At 32.8% G+C, this 16069-nt stretch overlaps 1 protein-coding gene across 3 annotated transcripts; it reads right to left on the reverse strand.

Moving 5' to 3' along the window:
* Nucleotides 1–7641: 7641 nt before the first annotated feature.
* LOC123224174 (lysine-specific demethylase JMJ706-like) lies at nucleotides 7642–16069 on the reverse strand. 3 transcript variants are annotated; one of them, XM_044647749.1, is made up of 11 exons: nucleotides 15621–16066; nucleotides 13218–13602; nucleotides 12155–12311; nucleotides 11853–12072; nucleotides 10739–10792; nucleotides 10576–10655; nucleotides 10207–10484; nucleotides 9692–10087; nucleotides 9213–9613; nucleotides 8804–9070; nucleotides 7642–8478 (listed from the first exon to the last, which is right to left on the reverse strand). In XM_044647749.1, exons 1-11 carry the CDS (start codon nucleotides 15621–15623, stop codon nucleotides 8116–8118), a joined length of 2604 nt encoding a protein of 867 aa, XP_044503684.1. In that variant the 5' UTR covers nucleotides 15624–16066; the 3' UTR covers nucleotides 7642–8115. The 3 variants fall into 3 exon arrangements, 2 of the variants coding, with proteins under 2 accessions (XP_044503684.1, XP_044503685.1); XM_044647750.1 differs by having other exon boundaries at nucleotides 8804–9067; nucleotides 15621–16064; XR_006503908.1 differs by having other exon boundaries at nucleotides 8179–8478; nucleotides 8804–9067; nucleotides 9208–9613; nucleotides 15621–16069.

Raw genomic sequence — 16069 nt, forward strand, 5'->3', positions numbered from 1 at the left:
GGGTTTTATAACTTTCCATTTTCGTGAAAACTGAAGAATCAATTTATATAGAAAGATGAATGATGGAAAGCTTTTGAAAATTGAAACCCACTTTATCAAACCATGTATAGCCTAGTCGACATGTATTTTTTTTATTTTGGTGTCCCCTCTCTCTTTTGAGCTCACCCATATTCTTTGCCTTCCTTCCCGGATAAACTCATCACCTTCAGGTCCCACTCTCTTCCATTGTTAACAGACAGTTAAATTATTCAACCAACACCACCTCCATCCACCTCCAATGGTGTAATTACTTTTTATTTCTAACTAATGTCCATGCTCATTCATAAGCCAAAAATCTATCCATTTATTATTAAAATGTAAAACTAGTTTTAATTAGTGCTTAATTAGTAATGAATTTGAAAATTCATCATTTATTTAGACAAGATAGGCGAGGCGCGGGACAGATGAAAGACTGGCCTTATCTTGTGGACCTGCCTGATCACATGAAAATGTACAAGTCCCGGTGGGTGAGAATCTGCTTCAAATTTTCATTTAGATGACAGTAAATTTTCGGGGCGCTGTTCTATATTAATTGCAGTCTTCATTTAGTTGAAGGTCTGAGCATAAAGAATAAAGAAAGTTCTAAAGAAGTAAACTTTCATATTTAATATTTGTATTTGGATAAATTACAATATTATTTTAAGCCTGAAGCCTCACATATATAGATAACTGCCTTGCATGCATATATATAAATATATCACGGCTGAAAACCTCACCTTGAGATCAACAAGATGCCATGGGGATTTCCATGTAAGACGACATTTGATCTTGCTTCCTTGGGAAACTCCACATTTAGTGGTGAAATTAATAATTAATTATTATTATAATCATTGAGAAACTCATCCTTCTGTCATTCAATTCTAAGAATTTATATGAATTATTTGACTTTGCAAGTTAGAACAAAGGTACTCCAAAACCTAAATAAATATATATATTTTTTAACCAAATGGGTAATGTGAGTGAAAACATATTTTAAATTAAATTATTATTTCGTATTTCAATGCAAATAATAAATATTTGGCCCTCCTAGGGTTCCCGACAGCATTGGAAGTAATGTACGAAAACATATTTTAAAATAATATTTTTATAAAGGGAAAATTCCCATCCAAATTTTAGTCAAAACTCAAGTTACACCCATGAAAGATAAAAAAACTTAAACTCCCACCCATGGCCAAACTATCATCCAAATTTTCAGTTAAAAACAAGGGTAAAATCATCATTTTACCTATAAACTTTGAACTTCAAAATTTTTCTTATTTCCCCCCTTCAGGTTTAAAAACTAATATTTCAACACATCCTCAAAGTTTGAAAAGTTTATATTTCACCCTTAAGGTTTACTTCCTTCTCTAGCCACCACCGACGGTCGACTCTTTCCACCGATCTCCCTTCTCTGGCTACAAAAGACAATTAAGGACAAACTTTCGTCACCCAGATCTAGACAACAAAACGTCGTCCAGATTTACAAGAACACATGAAGGACGATGTTTCGTCGTCGTGTTTGGATGACACGATGAGTGACGAAACGTCGTCCTTCGTCATCTGGGTCGTGCGACGAAGAGAGATCTCTTCATCGCACCATAGTACGACGAAGAGATCTCCGTCTCTTCATCACACTATGCGACGAGGAGATCTCCGTCTTTTCGTTGCACCACCGCCTTCCACCAAGAGAAAGAAGAGGTCGGAGACAACTCCGAAGACGAAACCGAAAGATGAAGTTGAAGAGTGGAGGTGAAAATGCTGTTTTTGAAAGTTATGAAGGCGGCTGCATTTTGAAAAATATAGAAACCCTAGGTTTGGGGGTGAAAATGTTGCTTTTTAAAGTTTAAAAACTTTAGGTGAATATGAAATGTTAGTTTCCAAAACCTAAGAGGGATGAAAAGTAATAAACCTTATAACTTTTAATATAAACAGTAAAACAACTATTTTATCATTCTCTTTAACAGAAGTTTAGTCATGAATGGAAGCTTAAAATTTTCATGTCTCATAGATATGACTTTAAGATTAGGCTAAAATTTGGATGGAAAATAGTCCTTTGCCCTTTTATAAACTATATTATGTTCTTGTGCATGTTGTTCTTGATTAAAATTTGTAAATTAATCTTTGTTGCAGCAACCGACGCAGAGCAGAAATACAAGACTGGCATTTTGTTTTCTGTAGCTATGAGCTACACCATATATTATCAATGTAGGGATTATTACAATTAAGTAATCGGATCAATGTCAACCACTCCTCGGTAACAAGAATTAGGGTCACCCAATTTCTTAAGTACTGTGGAAGCATCGATTTTTGTCAGTACAAGAAAAAAAAAAAGTATTTCTCCCGGTTTCCCAGGCTATAGTTTTAATGAAAGAGTCAAGAAGGAATCTTACATTAATACCTTATTATTATATAATTATTTATCGTTTATCTTTATTAATAGCGCTGATATCACTGCCTTCTGTCTCTATTCTATTGTTATATACAAGATCTAATCCCATAATCTCTCTTTCTGTTTCCTTATATATATATATATATATATATATATATATATATATATACATACTGAATGGGACTGAGATTACGTTTATTTTTTCTGGGTTCTCGTTTTGACTATTTAAATCTTGATTTAACCCCACCAAAGATAATATCATGAAGGCTCATCAATCTATTACTCCAAAACCATTTGATCAAATTATTAATATTGGTGTGATTGATTGGTTGATCGTTAACACAAAATCTTGAATCTGAAGATGTCTCAAGATTTGCATACTAAAACAGCTTGGAGATGGTCCACATATCAATGGTAGTGGGAACATTAGTGCGAATGTCAATTGCATTTCATCTTAAATTCCTACAGAAATTTCCTTCTAATTCATCAGAAATAAACCAATCAGGAGATTTTAATTATAAGCATATTGCATTTCCGCTAAATTTGACTTACCATTGAAGCTTAAAGGATATACGATATATGGTTTTACTGAATTATTTTAAATCTGATAGAATGTGATGAATTGAATTTGAATATGATGGACGACCAATTTGACTAGACATACAATAGTTTTAGTAAATCATTGAGGAAGAAATCTGTACCGACATTTAGCGTCATTATTAAGTGAACATTATTGTTTTGTCATTGAAAGGCGAAAATGGGTCAGCATGGCATGTTTCACTTTCACATCCCCATTTCTGAATATCACAAAAATTATGGTGAAGTAAAAGTTATAAGGATAAAAACAACAGTCATTTATGTGAATTCAGCAGTAAATTGTGTGATGTAGACAGTATAATTCAACTGTGTAACATTGGAAAGAGTGATACAGAATTTTTATGATGATTGGTTTCTCTAACTTCAAACTGTTTGCCCTAGTCGAACCATTAATTAGTGTAGTTAGTTGTCAAAAAAAAAAAAGCAACATAAAGTTCTCATCTCTCCCATTTGAGAAAATCTACCTTAGGTCAAGAAAGTAACAATATTATCCTTATTAGTCAATAGGGTTACTTTTTATTTTTTATTTTTGATAAATAAGTATATATAGACAAGGAAAAAGATTAAATTAATTTGAATAATTTAAATTTATTTAAACCATATTTAATAAAAATAGTAAAAAATTAAATAATACATCGTATCATAGAATAAACTCTCAAATTATGATCAATAATAAAAACTTTTTACTTTCTTAAAAACCATCGAAAACAAGTCAAAAATAGAGTTCAAGAGAAAGCAAGCTAAGGAAATGAAAAAGGGAAACCAAAGCATCCAGTGCATCCAACACTAATCAAACAAACCAGCACCTGTCAATAGGGTTACTTCTCATTGAATAATGTTGGATGATACTATGTTTTGATAAAAACACTTCAAATTTAAAAGTAAATAATTAAAATGAAACTATATAAAACTAATAATGAATAAATTTAGAATGATGTTTTTTCCACAGGTATGTCATCAAAATTTGCAGTGAACTCAAGATATAATAAATCGAACATAATAAATATCAAAGAAATTAATTGAAGTTATAAAGTTAGAGGGAGCTGATCCACTGGAATTGACACTTGAGAATTTTGTGTAAGTGTTAATTTGTATTATCTTGACACCTCTCTGTAAGCCACCTGGCTATTGATTTGTTAAATTATATAATTGAGCACTGAATTATTGGAGTTGATTAAAAATTGAAAGACACGACATTAATTCTTGATTTATCTTCTAATGGAATCTCTCATGCTTGCAGACAAGTATATATGTATGATCTTGTGGTCAAACATTCCTACACAATATATTGACTAAAGAAGAACCCACCCTTCATTATATATCAGAAATTAATAATTGTGTGCTATCCACCTTTCACCTTTCACCTTTCTTCATGCAAAAGAAATCTTATCGTATAAGGGGGAATATCTTTGCACCGTAACCTTATAGAAGCTACATCAATTAATATTTGGGATCTATTTAGTTCTATATTGAACAGTTTGTAAGTTTGAATTGATTAAAACATTACCTTGAACCTGATTCCACTAGTGAATTCCTTTGTGTTATAATAATATCATCATCAACAACAACTCACCATTATCTTCTTAGGAATGCAACTTTTATGTTATTAAATTAAGGTTGAAATAGTGTATCCTACCCAAACTTTGATGAAACAACGATTTTTCATCCTTTAAGATTGAAATATCTATTTTTCCATCCGCAATTCAATTTTTTTAATGAAAATTATTTGGTTTTATGGTAAATTATTAGTTTATCATTTTAGCAAAATTACGAAACTTCTTTGAACACTTCATACAAATATTAATTATTAATTTATCATATTTTGAAATTGCAAAAATACCTTGAAACAATTATAATTATTATTATATTATTATATTTTTCTTTCATTTTCTTTATTGTTCATTTTTTATTTCTTCTCCTCACAAACCATTTGTGGACAAGCTTAAGGCGTCAAATAGTGGAAGCTTCTTGGCTTAACTCTTACAAAGCGCTATCCCTATCCTTCTTCTTCTCCCAACTTCTATTCCAATCTCCATTACATGGCTTAATATGAATAGAATTCTTTTGTGGTGTGGCCAAGACCAAGAAATATCTTTTGTGGCTCATACTTAAATTCCTTTTTTCAATTCCTGACCTCTTTTTTCCTTTCTTTGTTGCACCCTGTTCACATTTATCTTAGAACTCAAAGCATTATATTACCATTAACTTACTATTTTGGTATCTCTGTACTCATCCATTTCCACTTAATTTCCTTCCTCTCTCATTCTCTTCTCTTCTTTCCAAGCGGTTGCCGCTTGGCCGGCCAATGGGCAAATCTTGTTATTTGTAGGCCAAGCAACTGCAACCATCTCATATTCTCAACAAAAACCTTGATTTGAGATTTAAGGGTGGATATACCTAATTTGATGAAAAAATTGGGTGAGATTTAGATGAAAAAATGGATGACATAAATAAAAGGGGTGGGTGAAAATTAAATTTAAAAAATAAAAAAAAGGAAATTGGTGAGATTTAAACTATATAATATAATATAAGCATCATTAGTTCTCTCATTCCTTTTGTAGATCACTCAGTCTTCTTCTAAATTTTTTGTTAGTTTGAAATTCAATTCAATCTACAAAGATGGCAAGTTTGAATTAATTAAGATCAGGAAGATATAATGAATTAGATAATAATTGATGAAGATTTGGGGAAGTTCATGAGTTGAGCAAAATATTCGGGAAATAGCTTTTTTTTCCTTATATGAAAACAATATGCTTAAGGAACTTGACTACATCAATAAAGAAGATTTATTCCGCAAATCAAAATAAAAATCAAACCCACATAGAATGACTTAAAGTAGTAAGGATTTCTTTTTCTCAAAATTGAATAGTAGGTTTTAGAGGTATAGGATCCTATACACTCACACAACACAAAAAGAGGAAACATTTTGAATCTTTTCCAACGACTTAGAGCAAAGGCAAAGCTTGGAGAAGTTGCCCTACAAATCTAAACACTACTGATGGAAAGAAATTTCTAAGATTTTGACAAGAACCCATTAACATTATATACATTATTATTATTATTATATATTTATTATAATTTATTTTGGGTTTGCTTTTGTTTGTTCCTTTCTCATTCTGCGTTTTCATATGTCTCACTTTTGTTAATTCCTACAATTTTATTCTCTTGAAATAAAGATAGAAATGATTGTAGGGTTTGTTCATATCTGGACTCCTACTATCTTTTGGACACACAACACAATCCAATCACAATGGAATATGGTGCTTTTTTTATACCTCATCAGCTCAAACTAAAGCAAAGATGTAGGCTCCCACTTGATAGCAACACTTTACCCCACAATCACTTCTCTATAATTTTCTTTCTTTTAGTTTTATTTTTGTATACCTGAATTATGGTATGCTTTTTATTTTATATTCATGCTATCATACAAATCTATCTCACTCCACAAAATCGATTTCATTTGAGTTTAGTGAAAGATTATGTAAGTATTCTTTGTATTTAGTTTCTTCATTTTATAATTTTTTTTTTTTGACAATAAACATATTTTTCTCTACTTGAAAATATATCATTGCTGAGTTAGAGGCTTGATGTTTAGGATTGCGAAATTATCAAAATATTAATCAACCGGCAAATTTTGTATTATTGAAGGCCTAAGGAGTTCCAAAATTTTTTTTTTTATGGACCTTAATTAATGAAAAACCCAGAATAGAAACCAGAATTAGCCCGAGTTGAAGCCCAGAAGGGTTAAAATCACAACATGGTAGGGCAAAACTCACAGCTCACTAGGCTGGTGGCAACATTATTATATATCCAATAAAACTGTGTATAAATAATAAAAACAAATTTAAATACAAACAATACCATATGTATTATTATATAATTAGATAATTTTAATTTATAGATAAAATAATACTCAATCATATAATGATATGTCATATTTTGTACATATTATTTTTGCACATCACATATATACGCAACGATATATAAACAATCAAATTATATACATTTAATTTTAAGTATTTAATTAGGTATTTAAATAATATAGTATGATATCATTAGATGATTTTGAATTATATATATAATAATATTATGACACATCATCAGAAAACCCAGTTATGTATCAAAACTAAATACACATAACTCATATATAAATGAATATGTGCTTATTGCAAGGTTCCATTGGTTTATGGCTACTATTTTGGGCTAACTCTATTTCAAGGGTGGTAGATGAAGCTCAGATAATTATATCTATTATTTGATCAATATATTAGATGTTATGATATTATATCAAATTAATCAAATAATATTCATTCACTTGTCGCAACAGTTCAAACATAAAATTTACCAAATAGTAATTAATATTTTATCATAATTTTGTCCTTAAAAATATGACCTCAGACTCGGTCATAGGTGAAGGCCCAGAGCATCCCTATCAAATCCCCGATTCAATGAATCGGCTGTTTTTTGGTAGACATTGTGTGAACAAACAAAAAAATAAAGGAAAAGGAAAAGCATTATTCTTATTTATTATCATTTAACATGATCAACCCCGCATGGCTGCTGGGGAATAGCTCGATTTTATCATCATCAACAACACTCGAATGGAGAATAAGATATAATTTCATTTGCGCCAAAAAGACAAGAAAAGGTACTTCATCTCTATTCAATTATTCAAATAGTCCATTGCCACAAAAAGAATAAAGAACCTAGCCAAGGAAGCAGCAGACTCTACTGTATTAAATCAAATGGATTAGCGGGAAAATACCCACTTTACTTGACAAAAATAATACTGATCATAAAAAAAAGAAACCAAATTTACATCAAAGTTACTAACCCGATTTCTAATTTCAGCCTTGCAGGATGGAAGGTTCTTCTGCCAAAGTCGAAAAAACACCCTGGCCTGAGACCCCCAAGAATTGTCATCAGTGCAGATTGCCCGAATTCGAGACCCCCGCACAAAGAATAAAATTCTCCTAAACTCTGTTAATTTTTCTCGCTGCTCCCAATATCAGAATCAATTTTGTACAGTATGGTCTTCGTGTTGTTTCAACCCCATTAGAGAAAATGAAGTTAGCAAGTCAGGCACCACATTAGTCACTGCAATCTAAATTTCAATTCAATCTGCCGCTATCTGATCCTAAAAATGACGGGCCTCTAACTTTGAGACGCTTGGGTCCGATATCAATAGGGGGTGATTCCCTCAAGGTTTTTCTGGAATCGTGCTGGAACCTGTCATTTCTGTGGTCTTCTTGCTGTTTACTCGTTGCTTCCTCATCAGTCAGCTTCTTATATTTAATAGATATAGGAATGGCACTAACTCTGGCGAAATTGTCCATTGCAGCACTCTCTGAAGTTTCTTTACAATTAAAAGTATGACTTACAGAATGTTTCAATTCATCAGATCTGCAGCACTCTAATGGCTTTACTTGACCACACCGCCCTATAGGTTGGACTTTCTTCAATCGCTTCAACCCCTGTTTAGTTGAATGAGCACAACATAAATTTCAAAAATCAATAATTGAGGTCCAGAATAAATAGAAGCAAATGCCCAAAAAAGACTAAAAGTGAAAGCCAAAGCTAAATTAATGATGAGGTACAACGAAACAAGAAGAATAAAAAGTTACAACAATACAATACAGCATTCCTTTTTTAATCATATTAGTTCCATATCCATATTTGCTACTAACATCTAAGCCTAAACAATACAGATAATAGGAAGATACTCAGTTTTAACCTATCACAATTTGTTATCATGTAATATGAGTCGGATGTTATGCTCAGTGCTTCAAAAAATAATACCTGATGTTCTGAATTCTTTGATGACATAGCATCATTAAAAGTTCTTTTCCCCACTTTCAATGATGAACGGCGCTTAACCCTAAATGTCTCTGAATCGGAATCATCACTACAATGGTCCATCACAGCTCTAACATTGGATCCATGAAGATTGTTGCCAATGGTGCTTGGTGACGATAGAGAAGATGCATATATAGTGTGTGACACTCCTTCAGCAGATGTTTTAGCATCAAAAATCCCCTGATTAAAATTAGCTTGCTGACATACCTGCTTGAGAAATTATTAACTTCAAGATTTGCACTTTCCCAGAGTAACATAATATGTACTATTTCAGTGCAGAAATATACTAGTTACAAAGAAAACATATAAAATAATGGATAAACACATTCAGATATCAGGGAACTGGCCTCACATTGTTGGCCATGCATGAGTTTTCACTTGCAAATGAACAAAGAGTCGATGCAGCAAAAGAAAGGGAAGCTTCTGCAAGTTCATTTCTAATATCTTCAGTGCCATGGCTACAGCTAAACTCTAGTCTTGCAGAGTGATCTTGAGTTTTTTCAAATTTCTCAGGGTTCAGTTCAATGTTTATCCCACAATAAGGAGAATATCCATCCTCAGCACCATGCAACGTGTTTGATGATGGAAAAGAATACAACTTATACAAGTCAACACCCCTTTCAGCGTCCTGTTTATCCTCCTCTAGTACTCTTTCCTGCTCAAACTTTTTGGCTGCAGCCTCCATTTCAGCTATGTCCTCCCTCAAGAAAAGTGTAAAAGTTCTCCCACATGATAAGTCAAGCAGCTTAACATCTGGGATTGGAAATAAGATCACTATAACAAACAAATAAATTAATTACTAAAATTAAGAAAAAAGACAGTAAAACATACCATGGTGGAGGCAAACAGGATGTAAGTAACAACCACAGTTAAGGAAGGCAACATAACAATCACGTTTGCAGAGACTACACAGAATAGTTCCCCGGTTATTTGGAAAAACACCAGTGCATACACCTGATTTCATAACAGACCAGCGAGAACGATGCAGGAAACGTATCAGACTCACAAATGAGACCTTAATGTTATCATGAGAAACCAGGTCTGCAGAAGAGTAATCCGAGTCTTCCAGTACTAAGCTATTGTACAAAAGCATTGCTTCCTTGCATAGAAGTTCTTCATGAGGAAGCAGAGGCACTCTCCTCAGATGTGCATAACGCCAGCTAGCTACAGCCCCCAAAGGAAACCAATCTCCAATTGCAAAGTTCACAGCCTCGCCACAATTGAAACCTGTAGATTTAAAAAAGAAAAGCAGGATATTATAATATAATAGATATGCAAAAGGGGACAGATAATTGAAATTTATAATTTATACACTATTCATCTGTCAAAGATTATAGATATTTTACCATGACTGAAACCAGCATGATATGCTCTGGGAAAGGTAATAATAAACTCCCCAGGCTTTTGCACAGCCTTATATACTGGGACATTGCACTCTAATAATATATTTGGAGGAAAGAGCGTAGTTTTTCCCAAGAGTACATCAAAAGCTCCATCCTCTCCATCAGTTGACAGAATATCATCGGTATAGACATGTTCTCTGACCACCTTTTCAAATTTTAAGGCCGCATGACCTGGAATTCCATACCAAGTTTTTGATGCACCACAGTGGTGATAATTAATGCTGCAACAGAATTAAAAATAATGGCATAAATGGTTTTAACTAGATCGATAATATAATTGAGTGCTGTGAAAGTAAAATAAGTGATGCATACCTATACAAATAATGATCTTCCACATGCCAGGCAAACATACTAAAAAGCATTCCAATGTAAAGCATTGGATCAGTTACTCCCTGAGAAACACTCAACATTAAACCACGGAGGGAATATACTAGATACAGAAATAATTACAAGGGAAAAGTTATACTCTGCTTACAGGAATCACTGTGTCCAAAAGTCGCAAAATGGACTTGGGTAGCCGTGAAAGTTTCTGAAAACACAGGAAAATTTAAGGTTTAGTTTGGTTCAGGATACATGAAAATCAGTAGTGATGTAACTTTATGCCAAGTCAACTGTGAATTTAGGTGGGGAAATAGAAGAAGATGATAATTTAATGAATAAACAAACAGATAGAACAATAAGGGAAAATGATATATCATACAAGAGAAAGTGACACTTGAATATTAAGAAATTGTTAGTCTATGCAAAGACTTTCTATCTGCTAATATCTTATACATTTCACTAAATCAACATATGTTAAACATTTTCCTCATTATCTTCCCCTTCAGTCAGGCAGAAACATTTTAAGTATTACATCTTAACATGCCATAATGAGAATCAAGTGGCTTTGAAACATCATCCTCCTAAGGGAGGAAGGACACAATTCACCTGCAATTCATAGGAAAAGATCTGCTATAAATGTGGACAGTCAAGGCATTGAGTCAGATAATGTAAAGCCCCAGCAAGTATTGCGGCAGATACAACTATTTCCCCTGCAGCAACCAATTCTGTAGTAACTGATTGCAGAACAGATCTTAAGACTGGACTGTACACATATTCTCAAGTGTACATGTGCCTAGATTAAAAGTTAATTCTTAGTATGCAATCCCCTAACATACAGTTCATTGAAATTAATCAAATACTCATAGCTCATGATAAGCTAAATTTAACTTTGTTAGTTCTTTAATATCGTTTAACAGGCTTCCAAATGCTACGCCACAAAGGTGTGTGATGCACAGTGAGCTGTCACTAAGGGTTGGTAACACTTGGTTGAGTTGAGACTGTTTATATACAAATTCATGCTAGTACTTAGGCTTGTACAACAAAATAACTACAATTCCATGTCAGGCTTATATGCATAGAGTGAGAAGAGTTAGAAAGAGAGAACTAGCAGAGAGGGAAAACCATAGAAGCAGCAAAAATGAAGCTAATTCTACCTCCCAAAATTTGTCGTCGTGATATAATTAAGGAAACAAACCTATATAAAAGAAAAATGGAAAAGAAAAGAAAAGAAAGCACAAAAGAGATATAAGAGAAGATAAAATCAAGACCTTCAAATTCCACTTGCTATTTCCAAGCGGATCACTAGGAGAAGATGAAAAGGCACTACCATCAACGTCACATGCATATTCAACAGTTTCTGTCTTTCCACAAGCAATTTCATACCAAAATTCCTTTTCCAAGTACGTGGCAGGAAGACAACCAGCACTACAATATCTATGAGCAAAAACCTTGTTCGCCATTTTCTCGAAATCACGAAATGTGTAATTTCTGAAAATTTTAACATATTCAATACCTAATAAAAACTATCAAGCCAACAAATTGTATTCTTTTAGAATTAAAAAAAAGTCACCTGCCACTCATGGAAAAGGTAACTTTGTCCTCAGCATCCCATTCAGCAAGTCGAAGAGGTTGCACTCTGGGTGTGAACTTGAATCCTACTTTCTCCTTCATCAATACAATCCCAGCTGGAACAGAAGCACTCACAGGAGATATAATCTTGCATATACCTGATTTTTAAATGAAGATTGAATGAGTGAAAAAGTTAATCTAAAAGGCAAACTACAGAAGGTAAAGATAACAAGACCAAAATAAAACATTATATGTTAACTCTCATGGTCATTCAATGATGTGAAGCTGCAAGGTAAGGAAAAACGCTAATTACAATATTGCAAAGACAACAGATGATATAACTATAAGCACTTCAAATATAATCTTAAGCTTACAACCAGAAGTACTGATTTTCACAATTGAAGGCCACCCATTCTCCTCTAGCCAATGCATAAAACATAATAAATAATTTGCATATTTTTCACATAATAATTAGTGTAGGCCCCCCCCTTCCCCCAGTGAGAACAAGTTCTAGAAATAAAATACAAAAAGAAAAGTTTGGACTTTCAGCCATTATGTTCAGAACAAACCCAGGCCTTTGCAGTTGGTACACTTTATATTAAATGGGTGTATAACACAGTTTCTTCCACTGAATTTGTAGTGTTATTTTTTTTCAAAACTATATTATTGATAAGATATTTTCAGGACTCCATATCACAGTTCATAATCAATAGTTAAAACAACTAATTACAACAAAGGCTTAGTTTATGGTTTAGAAAACTAAGATTAGAAAACATGCCAGTCAACAGTCAAACTAATTATATCACTCATACATAATATGTAGTTATATATATGAGGAAACAAATAACATTGGAAATGAATTGGAAATATATCAAGTCCCCAAAGCATTGTATAACGTTTACTGTTCACAAATGAAATTTAAAAAGAAAAACTCAGTTATACTTTTGGTACCAAATTACATAAAAAAAAAAAATTATTTCATAAACGATAGGAAACTTTTACAACTGACAGAGTACAATCACAAGAAATCATGACAAAGTTCGGATAAACATAAATGCATTTACCATAACGAGAGGCTTCTGGAGCTATCTTCTGTAAATAAATTAAAGGGTCCTCAAATTCATCCTTTGTTGGGCAGTACACAGGACATTCTGGGATTTTTTCTGTCCATTCTAGATCATTAGTGTCAAACTTGTCCACCTTGCGCTTTGAAAAGATATCCTTCCCACTTGACTTGTCACTTGATCTAGGAAATGAATCTGCATAACCGTGTAATCTAATTCCACATGATACTGAAGCTTTTAAAGAATCTCCTCCACTTCTTGTCATCATATTTGAGACACCTATAGTCTCACTACTGGTTTCTGATTTTACACGCTGAAGTCTTTTACGTTTCAGAAATTCTAAGGCAATTTTAGCCTCTTTGGACAAGCATACCCTTCCCTCCACCTGTAGAAAGGTAAAGCATGAAATAAAATCAGAATAACTAATAGGTAAATCATGATAAAAGTAGACACAACAGCACATAAGATCAGAAACTTGTATTAAATATTCTCCAACACTGGACTACCAATAACTTAGAGGTGAAATCACTTCACCACCAGTTACAAAAAGAGCTTATAAACCTACAATCTTTCCAGTCAATGATGGCAATTAATCTCTTGTAGTGCAATAATTATGCACACATAAGACCACTTTCTATAAAGTTAGAAAACCCAAATGGGAAAAAGAAAATCAAAAGTGAGAACAACTGACAAAAATAACTAGAATGAAAGGCCATACACACAAAAACTGAGGGGAGCACGCTGTATTAATTAAATAAAAATACTATAACCGAAGTCTATTTACTCAAGTGGCCAAAGTCCAAGACCAAAAAGGAAATGAACCTCTAAATGGGAAAAAGGAATCAAAATCTAAAGAAAATAGGAATCCCTACCTAAAGAGGAAATAAATCCTATTATTAGGATCATAAAGAGACCCTAAATTTAGAACGTCTTACATCAATTTTGACCAGAATAATTTTGACTATCATATTACCACGCCAAAATTTGATGCAAAACCAGCATTTTATGCACTAAAATGCTCCACAAAAAATCAAAAGCAATTCTTTACAGAGCGTTGAAAATGGCCAATATCTTTATTGCTTCTGCAAAATATGGAATTATTATCAATCACATCAAATCAATCAGAGGTAAACAGGGTCTCAGAACCACTTATAGTAATTGTACAAGGGTAAAAATCCAATTTTATACACCAAATATGTCATCAGCAAAGAGTCATCAACTTCCAAATCGCAGATTCTATATTCATCAAAAATATCCAGATTCTAACTTTTTTTTCTTTATATAACCATCCAGATTCTCACTTTCTTCCATCCTAAACTACAGTCTGATCCAGCAGTTTGTCATGAAAAGAAAAATAATGACATTAATTGTCATGAACTAGTAAAAGGGATCTTAGATGTTAATCCTCAGTGCACCAAGACGAGAAGAAACTTTGACATGTTTCTTGGCAATTCAATTTGAGATAGAATCTCTACCACTCAGAGCAATCATGAGACTCTATTATTTATTATTATCCTAGACTAAAGAAGAAGCTCCTAAATCACCACAGGGCTAAAGCAGCAAAAGAAAAACCTAAATAACTGGCAAATACATCATCAACCTTATGACGTTTAATTCACCTGGTCATTATAAGAGAAAACCATACATTCAGTTCAAACCAATAAAAAATCTTCCGTCAGAACAAAAGAATTCTATCCGCTCCAATTATGATTAACTATAAATGAATCTATGGATAAACCAACCATTTGAGACCACAATAAATCGACACAAATAAGCTCACAAATGAGTAACACACCCATGTTCATATTGTTAGTTTACACAGTCCACATCCTCCTCTGCATATTTTCAACTACAACAAAACTTAATTTGACCCAACTGCGCATTGACCATTTCCACTCTTAAAAATAAAAAAGTTAACTCAAAACTTTCAGTCTTATCTAAACAGTCAAAAATAACAACTGCATCAACCAACATTCAACAAATACAAATAAATTGCAAATATCAACCAAAAAAAAAAAAGAGAAAAAGTAAATAAAAATTGAAATTATAAAATTTGTATTTAAAACAAGAAAATAAAATCAGCCATCGGAAAAAAAAAATTAAATTCCCTCAGAAACATCAGGAGGGTTGATCATAACTTGAGTATTTTATAATTTAAAAAAATAAAGCTCTACGAACCAAAAAATGTCTACAACAAGTATAAGATAAAATTTTCGAAAAGATTGAAAACAAAAATTGGAACCAAAAATTAAGAAACGGAGATAAAACCGCAGCAATGTATAAGATCTAAACAACGAAATCGGAAAAAATGAATTAATGGAATTTCACTAAAATTTCCAAAATAATAAAGAAAATTGAAAGAGAAAGAAATGGAAAGGATAAAGTGAAGAAACGTTCACGTACCATTTCATTCCGCAACCGTTCTCGATACGTCTCCGTTTTATCTCTGAACTCACCGAACAAACAAGGATAAAAACAAGAAAAAGCGAAAGAAATTCACAAAGCAAAGACTAGATCACGATCTTATCCATTAACGATCAAAGCCAAACCTCAAACGCCAACCACATTCTCTCCAGAAACGAAGAAACGTAAGCAAACACAGAGATCCAATTCTTCAACACATAAGCCAGAAGAAATAGTAAAAACACATTCAAATTATCAACAAAGGATGAACTAACAGTTTCCGGCGATACAGGGTAAAATATCGCCGGATAAATCGGCTTTCCGGTAAAAAAAAGTGGTTTACCGGCAAAAAAAAAAGAGAGAGAGGGAAGAGAGAAATACTGTAGATGAGAGAGATATAGAAAAATAGAAAGGCTTAGAAAACCGAAAAAGAGTTTCCAGAGGATAAT

This window comes from Mangifera indica, chromosome 8, assembly GCF_011075055.1.
Source record: "Mangifera indica cultivar Alphonso chromosome 8, CATAS_Mindica_2.1, whole genome shotgun sequence".
NCBI classification, from domain to species: Eukaryota; Viridiplantae; Streptophyta; class Magnoliopsida; order Sapindales; family Anacardiaceae; genus Mangifera; species Mangifera indica.

Coding starts and splice junctions, on each gene's coding strand:
- LOC123224174 (XM_044647749.1), bottom strand. Junction 10,656..10,738: donor TTTTGGACACAGTGATTCCT/GTAAGCAGAGTA, acceptor AGTGTTTCTCAG/GGAGTAACTGATCCAATGCT. Junction 9,614..9,691: donor TCCTGTTTGCCTCCACCATG/GTATGTTTTACT, acceptor TTCCAATCCCAG/ATGTTAAGCTGCTTGACTTA.